The 10,844-nt window shown below is 45.5% G+C and overlaps 1 protein-coding gene across 1 annotated transcript in view; it reads right to left on the bottom strand.

Annotated features, from left to right (window-relative positions):
• The window catches only part of HKDC1 (hexokinase domain containing 1), a 17,808-nt gene extending 6,964 nt beyond the window's left edge, over window positions 1-10,844 (bottom strand). The window contains exons 1-9 of the mRNA XM_009994866.1: window positions 10,782-10,844; window positions 6,865-7,027; window positions 4,278-4,426; window positions 4,066-4,185; window positions 3,160-3,255; window positions 2,323-2,422; window positions 1,478-1,661; window positions 772-927; window positions 1-57 (exon numbers count right to left, since the gene is read on the bottom strand). Of these exons, the coding sequence (XP_009993168.1) occupies window positions 1-57; window positions 772-927; window positions 1,478-1,661; window positions 2,323-2,422; window positions 3,160-3,255; window positions 4,066-4,185; window positions 4,278-4,426; window positions 6,865-7,027; window positions 10,782-10,844 (1,088 nt within the window). The remainder of the gene's footprint in view (window positions 58-771; window positions 928-1,477; window positions 1,662-2,322; window positions 2,423-3,159; window positions 3,256-4,065; window positions 4,186-4,277; window positions 4,427-6,864; window positions 7,028-10,781) is intronic.

The following is a 10,844-nucleotide window of genomic DNA, read 5'->3' as shown; positions in this document are numbered from 1 at the left end:
GGAAAGAGGTTCAGCTCTGAAAGGATCTCCTTTGTGTTGCTCAGACCTTCCTTGTATCTGCCCCAACACAAAAGAATACATCATCTAATGCAAGAATACCAAGGCAGCACATAAACCAGTATCAGCTCAAAAATAAATGAGAGAAAATCAGGCAGCATCGTAACTGGTTCCCCCAAAGTACCCAGGGGAGAGACCAGACTTTTAAAAGAGTGCTTCCTGGGGGTCAGTTTTTGGTGAGAGAGATACATCAATTACCTAGGCACCTAGGCAAGAAGAGAACAGGACAAAACATTTAGTCCACAGAAGGAGAGCACAGGAATAGATGCACAGCTTCACTCAATACAATGAAAAAAATCCCTGCTGCAGTAACAACGTGGATTCCTCTTCAAAACATCACAATCTGTCAGTTTTTCATGTGGTGATCCATCCAGAGACTGTACTACATCTCCACAACCCCACTATTCCCACATCACAAAAGCTGAAAACAGCAACAATTATCCCATGTGCTCAGACGTCCAAAAACGTCATCTAAAAAACCTGCATCTGTGATGGTTACCACATTTGCCTTCTAAGGTACTTGGTTCAAACTTTATCTTCCAACAATTCCTACTTACAGAAAGATCAACTTTTCTCATAGGCAAAAGCATAATCAAATTAAATAGTTCAGGTTTATTCCCAGTACCCACAGATTACAATTAACATGCTAATTATCACTGCTATGCTTGTGAAAGACTAGCAGCCACTCTCAAACACCATACTGCAGGTTCTTACTTTTCCATTGCAGCCACATGTTCCATTTCTATCTTCCCCTTGGTAAGCAGAGCTGTTGACACCTTCCCATTGAAAAGCAGACCTTCCTTTGTCATTTTTAGGAGAATGAGTCTTACAAGTTCCCCCAGATACAGGCTGCTGATCATCTTCTCAAACCTGGAATGGAGCACAGGAAGGATTACAGGCATTCCCCGGCTTGCTAAAGGCGTGAACAGTTAGAGCATCTTATGTTCTTATGCAGGTGGATCACATTTAAGCATGTACAAAAGGGTTTTGGGGGTTAAGTTGTAGATGGGATGCCATCCTGAGGTCCTGGGACCAAACAACAGCCCCTCAGGTTAACTGAGCGATTAAAGAGAATATTCAAAAGCAGCTCAGCCAGTAGAAGAAGTTTTGATGCTTTAAATATGCCCTTTGCTTATCTCCCTCCTCCTTCTTTACCCCTCCACAGTGTCACAGCACAGCAATAACGTATTTGCAATGACAATAGCAACTACACCAGCAACCCTGTGGCCTGTCAGGCAGAGAGTGCTGTGAAAGATACCCATCCTTCCCAGAAGGTACAGGTCCGGAGAGGACAGGACCAGAAGCAAATCATTCAAGTTCACTCAACCCAATTCCTGTTCCCAAGGGGCTCCTAGCACACACTGGAAACACACTTGTGGAACTCAGATCGCCATGGCAAATCAGCTTGCAGATAACTTACTGTTGTTTCCCAGGATTAAGAGATCCTAGATCAAGCTCTCGATCAAATTCCGTGCGGAGGTCATCCAAAGCACCATCATCTCCAAAGGCACCCCACTCCGTGTTAATGCACATCCTCCCTTCATCACCTTCCACCAGATCAATGTGCCTCATGTCCTCCATGTAGCATGCGTTGGTGCCAGTCCCTGTGCAAATTGAAGCCAGTGCTGATTAATTACTTTTTTTGTCCCCAAAACAGGTTTGCTTTTTGTTTAGTTCCACATGTTTGGGAATAAGTCAATATATTGTCTTCAGAAGAAAATATAAATACATAACCCTGTGGTACAGGATGCTAATATCAAGCCACCTGCACTTGTTAAATAATAATTTCACAGTGAGCAAAAATACTGGAAATTAATCTAAGGGTTGACTTATTTTTAAAAAAACACCAATATTATTTTTTCTTTTTCAAATATACTTTTATGTGCCTTAAAAAAGCCACTACAGTGCACAAAGTGGAGGCACTGTGGAAAGCATAGTTGATCCTAACTACCAGACGTGAGAGGAATTCAGCTTTCCCTGGACAGACAGACAGCCATTTGCTATAGAGTCAGCAGAAAAGTTTAGTATGCTGGTCACAACAGAACCCAGACAAAATGGGGACTGTGGTATTTGATGGCAATGTGATCAGCATAAAAACAGCTGCTTCACAGAAGGCAGCCAGGCTTGAAAATCCGACTGTTGTTTCTTCCATTTTCTTCCTGTTCTTTCCTGTACTGGGACACTCCCTTCTACTCCAGATTTGTTAGGATTGAACAACTGAGGGGAAAAAAACCCAACATCTACTTATTGAATAGAAAAAATTACCAATTATGAGTCCAACTTCACAGTGCTGGTCATCATATCCGCAAGTCATCATGGTTCCCACAGCATCATTGACCAGTGCCAAAACATCAAGGTCCATCTCCTAACAGAATAAAGAGGGGTGATAAACAGGAGGGGGAAAAAAAAAAAAATCCTAGAAAGCCTCCTGTGTGTTAAAGCACCAACATACAGACATGCTCCCCAGGTTGTACTTTGAAGGTCTGGTTCAGGAAAGTTCTTCAGCTGAAAGACACACTGCTTCCTTTTATAACACTCTCCCTTCACAACCCTGTAAAGTAACAAACATCTCTGAATTTTACCATGCCTGGCCAGCCAGGATCTTGGCTTGCAGGATTTGATTTTCCTTAATCCAACCTCATTTGCCAGAAAAGCAATGTCTTATTGCTTTGAATTTTGTGATATGCTGGCACCTCTGTATCTGTCCTTAGGGGCCACATGACAGGATAATATCCAGAGCGGATCCTGCCTAATGGGGCAGAAAATACACATACCTAAATGCAGCAAGGCCATGTTAAAAGGCTCTTGCTAGCTCAGATAGACAGTGGGGCCATACTGGTCCACTGTCACAGCCAACCCAGTTTATCAGTGAGCAGTCTCGATTCACTATTAGACTGATCTGGGAAAGCCTGAGTTGCAGCTGCATGTCCCCTTCCATAGCTTCAGATCCACAGGAGAGACAAAGTTACTAGATACGTAACTGTGCTAGACATTTGTTGCTGGCTGTCCTTGCCTGGCAACTCCCAAAATCACTCACACACCGAGAGCCAAGAGCCTAGGAGGACAATCTTCAGGTTCACCTCCTGCAGTCAGAGAACTTGCCTTATGCTTCTGGAGGGCCTTGCGCAGAGAGGTGACCACGTCTGTGTCCTGAACTCCTCGGACCTTGAAGTGTTTTGTCCAGCCAAGAAGAACTCCCTGCAAAGTAACAGTCCAGTGACAGAAAAGTCTCAACTTTAGCATACAACCTGCCACAAAGACAGCCAAGACCAGTCTGTGGAGAGGCCCACTATGTCTCTCCACACGTTAAAATGTGGGCCAAAACAAGTCACAGCAGAACATCTTGCCTTGGGGTGCCCTTTGGTACTAACACAACTACACAGGTACAGTAATAAAGTCCCAATCCCACAAAATGCATCTCCCTCTGCTTTGTTTAAAGCACCTGTGGCTCTACTGATGCTCATCACAACTAACAGCATTAAGCACAAAGCTTAACAGCATTAAGTACTGACAGGAGGGGGACACAAGGCACAGATCCCCAGAAATATCAGAGAAGCTAGAATAAAAGGCCACAAAATTGCATCCAGCTCTTCATTTCCCCACATGGCCTCTTAAAAAGCTCAGCTATGGGTCTTTCCTATTTAGAATCAACTGTAAAAATGAAATTGAATGGGAGCGATTAAAAAAGAAACATGCTTCAGTGTAAAAAAAGTATGTGTCCTACAGTTTAACAGTCTTCATACAAGGGCATCTAGTTACTATGGAATCAAGTACCAATTAAGTAAAAGAATAACTTCAGCTTAAAGATCATGTTGACTTGAGATCAGAAACAAGTGCTTGAATAGTAGTGAAGTCCAGTTAAACTTCAATGGTTATCCACACCTTCTTCAAAGAGCTATGTAAACAAGGCCCCACAAAAAGGCCACAGGGTAACACTCCCATGCAATAGCTTCTCCAGGTTCTGCAAGGAGCTGGGCTTGTCAGTACTATTCCTTTTTTCCATCTTACCTCGTCCAGTTTGGTCTGTTTGCATGGAAAAGAAAACGTAAAGCCAAGAGGTAGCTTCTTATGCTTCAGGTTTTTGGTCTCCATGAAGTCTAACAGACAGTCAGCAATGTAATCAAAGAGCTGCCCAAAAAGAGGAGATGGCACAGTCAGGCTGTGGCCAGCAGGCACATGCTCAAGCCCAACACCACCACAGGAGACCCCATGTGCCCTACCTCAGTTCCACTCCCCTGTACAACCTCCTTGGGTGTGGGGTAAAACTTGCTCTCCAGCTGGCTGCTCTGCTTCCCATCATCAAACAGCTTCACCCGGTGGGCACGGAACTGGGAGCCACCCACGTCAACGGCAAGGAAGTCACCCTTCTCTGCAACACAAGTGGGCGACCGTCACGGCTGAGAAGCATGGCCCAGATGCCACGGTGAAGGCCACAGCCCAGGGCTCCTGCCTCAACAGGGCCACAGATACTCCTGCCCCATCATGGGGGGTCCTTATCCTATGGGCCTGGGAGCTGGCAACCCTAAATGAAGCTATCAGGTCCCTCCTGTTAGTTTGCTTTGCAGCAGCTAACTCCAGTTTTATTTAGCAGTCTGGTTTTGCCACCCTGCTCCTTCCACAGCAGCGTGTTCTCACGCTGCAGAGGGATAATAAGGTTTTCAGCGAGAGGGCCAAAGGAACTGCAAAGCCAACCAGAGCACACAGGAGCTGTAAAACCTTATACTTGAAATGTGGGGAAATGGGATCTTGAGAGCATTACCTACAACCAGTAATGATGCAGGATTTTCAGCCCTGTGTTAGGACTTGGCCCTACCACAGAAGCCAATTCCCAAGTGGGGCAAGACAAATTTGCCACTCAAAGTGAACCAAAACCAAACATTCCCAAATGCCTTTAGGTGTTTCTGTAAAAGTATTGTTTTGTTAATCAGTCGGCAGTGCTCTTAGCTCAAACACACTCTTCTCTAGCAGGAAGGACAGAAGGATAGTTTGGCCTTACTACTACAATAAAGCAATTCTCTGTTCATCCCATGCACAGAAGAAGGCCCTTCCCTACAGGAAAATGCAGTGGCATGTGCACAGCCTTCCACGATCTTTGTTCTACAGTACAACCATATGACTAAATTTTATCAAATCTGGCCCTGAAAGGGAAGGAAGCAGGAAATTCTACCTGTAATACCATCGTCAGGCATCACAAAGGTGAGAAGGCAAACTGGGTTACTCAGTAAACTGTGACATTAGTCAGACCACTAATCCCTAAATGATTAAAAATGGATGACGCTCCATATGAGTAATTTCAGGTAACAGCACAGAGGGCACTGAAAAACCTGAAAAGTTTATTGCCATTGCAAATGGAAAAACCCAGCCAGGTTTGAAGTGTTTAAACTTGCTGGAAGTTTTTTGACTGGAAGCCAAAAAAAAAACCCAATAAGGATTTTGCAAGAGAGCAAAAATAGAAAAATCAATGTGATTCCGTAAATAGATTATCAATAAGACATGGCCCAGCTTGACTCTGCAGCATGTCCTTGATACAGCAAAAAGGTCACGCAGGCCAGGAAAGCACTGCCCAAAGTTGGCCTTGAGAAACATGTAGTCTTGCAATAGGGATGACCCTACACATGCAATTTTCCAAGTTTCCTGACCTCTGGAGCCCCCTGCTGTCTCAGGACAGGGTTAGTGCTGTGTAAGGCCTCAGAAACAGTGACAGTCACTGAGACAGCAAGAGTTAAGCTTTTTAAAAAGGAACAGTGCCCAGGTCCAGGCAGGCAGTTTGAGGGCACTGTACATACACACACTGTACAACACTCATTTCAAGGGACTAGCCTTCAAATGTTCCCTTTATGCCATTAAAGCTGTTCCTTCACATCTAATTGTAGGAAAATTGCCTTCAGAGGGAATAAAGTCCTGTGGAAATGAGGTATAAAACAAATACATTTTCTGCGTGAACAGCTGTTATACATTGAGTCCTGACCCAGGCCAGACAGAATTCTGCACAAATTCAGAGACTTGGTCAAACCTGGGAAAAACCTCATTTTCTGCCAGCCTGCACTGCCAAGAGCCAGCTGAGCCAGGAGGGTTATTTTGCAGGTGCATGATTCTTCAAACAAGACGTGCTTTTAGATTCTACTTCACGCCTTGCATTGTTCCAGAGGACACTACTGAACCTTCTCCCTGTTTAAGTCTCAGGGGGCAACTGGAAACAAGGATCCAGTCACAGCAGCAGAGCAGGCTGTTTCCTGGTAGACCCCTTCCAGAAGCAGATTTTCCCAACGCAGAAGGCAAGGAAGGGATCACTTTTTTGCAGCAGCGCAATTTTCTGTCAGAGCCAGGAAGGTACCACAGCCCTGAGAAGACACCGTTGCTGCCACTTGGCAGCACCCTGCCTTCCCTGTGGCTCCCTGAGCAGCCAGGCCACAGCACTGCCCACATCCCCACCCCTGCACCACGCTGCACTGCAGGGTCTGGGCTGTAGAGGCTGCCCTTGCCATGTCCAGCCACAGCTCTTGCAGCGAGGCCTGCACTAGGTACAGCCGCATTAGCAGATGGAAGAGGCCGTTTTCTGAGCACTTACCAGGAGGTCCCTTCCTCAAACAAGCAACACTGGGTTCAAAATCCACCTGGTGAAGGGAAAAAACCCTCTTGCCAGCACTCCCCCCCAAGCTGCTGTCTCCTCAATACACAACTGCTTTCTCAACATGAGAAAGGCAGCCACTGGCTGCCCTGTGCCTTTGCTGTGCTGTCCTTGTGCACTGGCAGCATCCCATCACCTTCCTAAAGCAGGGCTGCTGGGATGGAGCAGGAAGAACTCACCTGAGCCGTCGGGAAGCGAGCGCACGAACGAGGGCAGCATTTTTACTGTTGCTGTGGGATGTGTGTCCCTCCCCAGGCCCTTCACCATCTCAGCCTGGAAGCGAGACATCACATCCAGCAAGACGTCATCGGAGAGACGCATGTGATACAGGTACCTGTCAACCTGGAAAGATGGAAGGTGTTATCAGCAGGCATGCAGGCTCCTCAGTGCCCAGCAGCTGGCTGGGATGAGCATTGAATTCACACTACAGAGGGACTTGTCCTGTGTGCACTTGGGAGGCTTCCTGCAAGCAGAGAAAATGCAGGAGCTTCCTAGACACCTGTGCTAGTTTTCTAGCCATGTGTGAAAAAAATCAAAATGCTGAATTCCAGTTCCAGCAACACCCCTGAATATTGCTGGACAATTACTTCACTCACTCCCTCCTGCCTGATGTACATGAGGCTAAACAGACCCTGAGACAACATAAGAATTAATTTCACATATGTAACACGCTGAAGGTGTAAACTCCACCTCTCTGATTCTACAAGTTTATTTCATTTTTTACCTCAGCAGCTAAAGTTCCTGTGATCTTCAGTGTAAGAAGCACCAGGACATCGTCAGAACATTTACTCTTACAAAACCTTTGTTTTCAAAATATTTAACACAGACTTGGTGAATTGCTACCCACGAGACTCGCTTGAGACCCTGACAAGCTGTTTTTACACCATCCTCTCCCGCTACATGTGTAATGAACTAGAACTGAAAAGTGTCTCGACCTGGTGAGAATTTGACCTCTCTGAGTCAGGTCCAGAAAACACCATCAGTACCCAAGCGTGTCAGCCACAACCTAAAAACATCTATTCAGCTACTGCTTCACTCCACAGACAATTAACTTTGTTGGCATGCCAGGCTGGAGCTATAAGCCTTTTTCTCATTCTCTCGTGATTCTAGGACTAATCTAAAACACATTTTTGGGTGCCATCAATATCCTTTCTTAAGTCTCTATAACTCTCTGCATGCATCAAAATAGAAGCTGGTTGAATTTAAAGGGAATCAAAAGCAACTATGAAGTAACAGACACTCCTTCACATAAACTAGTAGAGAGGTTGATGAGTGTGCCTGTACAACTTGATCAGGGCAAAAACTGAGGATTTCTGCTTTAGAACCTCACATTCCTTGGACTGAGATCTACCTGTAGAGCTGGATAAAATGGCTCTAAGGAAGGTGGCCTAGAAACTGCATAGCTCGGTACCACAGAGGAGTAATGAAGCAAAATAAGGATCTGCCAACATCCAAATGCTTTTCCACTGGGGAGCCAGACTTTGCTGTTGTATGAACAAAGATGATGCAACCATACTAATTATGCACTCCTAACAGCTGGATGTCCTCTGGAGGATAATCCATGTTAACATCTGACTCCCCAGGATGCCAGACTCATGGCTGGAGGTGATGGGCAGGGGAGAGGTGGGAGAGGACAGACACTCAGCCCTGCCCCACGGGCTAAATTATTAGGCTGCTTTATCTGTTCAGAGCATTTCATCAGTCCCATTTACACAGGGAGGCCTGGAGGGTTGGGAGAACACACACAAAACAAGTCCCACTAGCAAAAAGGCAGGATTGAAAAGGCAGCATTGTTTAAATAGAGAAGGATGCAGGTTGTGGATAAACTGGCCTCTTCTGCAATTTGGACTGGTCACCTATATTAATGAGACAAAAACTAATTACCTATTCACAGTCCCATTTAGTACTGATGGTCAGCAATGACCCACCTGAAAGAGCCAGGACCCTGAAAGTAACTCCAGCACTTACTGAACTTTAAAACATCTACACACACAGAAGAGAAAGCCTTAAAAATACAAGATGCAATTGGTAAGGAGCAGCTGCTGCCTTTGGATACAGCTGTGCCTTGAAAAAGCCATTATTTAGATCTTTTTTGTAGCCTTCATTTGCACAAGCACTTCATATCCTCCAAGTTGTTGTTTTTTGAGGCCTCATCACTGTGTAGGATCCACCATCTCAACCCAGGTACCAGCACTGCTTTTTTGGGCAAAGAGAAAACACAATGACTGGACACATACAGCACTCACACACTCTCACACAGACCCAGACAACTGTGTGACAGAAGACCCAGTGGAAATAACACACTAAACAGTAATAAAAATTATCACATCTGTTTGCAGAGAACACGCAGTAGCTCCCCACAGAAATTGCATTCCCCACCCTGTTAAACTACAACCACAGGAGACAAGCCTTTCCAAGGAGCCAGATAAGGCAGAGCCCAGGAAAGCCTGCTGACTCTCCAGGCTGATTCACAACCAGAGCAAGGGCTGCTCACGTACCATTTGCTTGCAAACACAGGGACAACCAGGCTGTGCAAAACCAAACTATCTCACTGCCTCCCTCTCACCACACAAGGACAGTTGCCTCAATTATGAAAACAGCACCATTTTCATAGCAGGGAGGCTCTTCTTCTTGCCACCATAGAGCAAAGAAGCTTGGGAAGGAGAGGTGGAAAGGCATCCCTTCTTTCTAATTAGGGAGAAATCAGCTCTGCTCCATGGAATCTACCCTAGGCTTCTAGGAAGAGAACTCTAAAGAGCATGTGGTTCTTGCCTTCAGGCAAGGATATTTTGCACCTAACAGAAAGGTTAGTTTTTTAAAGGGTTTTGCCAGAATCCCTCTCCTACTTCCTCTCCACTGCCCTCCTTCAGCAAAATCCTCCCTTAACTCCACTCTGGATGTTTCTCTGAAGAGCCCACCCCACCCAAGAACTGTTCCACAAGGTCTCTCCCTTTCTTAGTGAAAAATAAGAACTAGCACTGTCTAGATGAGACATCTTAGGTCAGATCCTCACACAAGGGAAGGGCATTGGGGCCTGCTTCTGGCCAGATTAATCCTTGTGGATAAAAGGGCTGGCTGACAGAGTCAGAGACATCTCAATGTTGATACTAAGACCTCTCTTGGAATGGCTATCTTCAAGGCAGAATGAGTAGAAGACAACCTCTTTCTAACAAGCCACTTCACAAGACAACAGAGAAGAGAGGCTCACTTTGCTGATGAGCTCAGTGGTGTAGGTGGATCTACCCACCAGGACCTTGGGTCTCCTGCACTGCCACATGTCTGCAGACAGCCCCACCTCCAGCTGGCTAGAAAACAAGAGCACAGAGCCTGGCAGCAATGGCCCCTAGAAAGCACTTAATGGAGACACCAGAACATGAGAGCTGCAGAGGACCTCTGACCCAAGAAGCTTACAGGTCCCACGTGGTGTTATGATGGAGAGCCAAAAACCTGTTATAACATGGCCATGAGAGTAATTAGGGAAGAGCATCCATGAGGCAGCTCATTTCAGTACTTGATGGCTTCAGATCTGGGCCATCCTGAGCTTTTCCAAGTGTAAATAAAGGTCACATCTATAGACATTAGAATGATCAGCCAGTTTTGGACAATCACAGAGGAGGCACAGGCACTTCTCCCAGACCAGTACTATTAGGAACTGTCTCTTGAGTCCCAGAAGACCTGGCCCAAAGACCCCAGGAATCTTCCCTACCCCTGCTACAATGTGAGTGACTCTGATTCCCACTCAGCTTTAGAAATCCCACCTTTCACACAACACTTGCAAAATTATTCAGCAAGAAGTTCCTTTCTACCCTCTGGATTTCACCACATCATGCTAGACAAAGTTTAAACAACACTTTTCCTTACTGAAGATTATTTGCTCCATTACTAGAAGAGAACTTATAGCTGTGCAGGGGAAAGCACCAACCAGACCTATTTCCACACTTGTCAGATGGTTTATGCTCCAACCACTTTCTTCCTCATTTGGCTGTATGGCTTTAATAAACAATGCCATTATCTAGTCTGCATCACATACTGCAGACCCTACAGTATCTGCGTAACACAGGTCTCAAAACAGGAATCAGCTAACACAGCATCTTACCTTTTTTATTTGATCCTCTTTTAGCTTTGTGAAATGGAAAGCTAGCAAGTGGACGGCAAACAT

This window comes from Chaetura pelagica, unplaced genomic scaffold, assembly GCF_000747805.2.
Source record: "Chaetura pelagica isolate M959 unplaced genomic scaffold, ChaPel_1.0 scaffold112, whole genome shotgun sequence".
Lineage (NCBI taxonomy): Eukaryota > Metazoa > Chordata > Aves > Apodiformes > Apodidae > Chaetura > Chaetura pelagica.
Note: the sequence above shows the minus strand (reverse complement) of the source record. Positions and strands in the feature narration are given on the sequence as shown.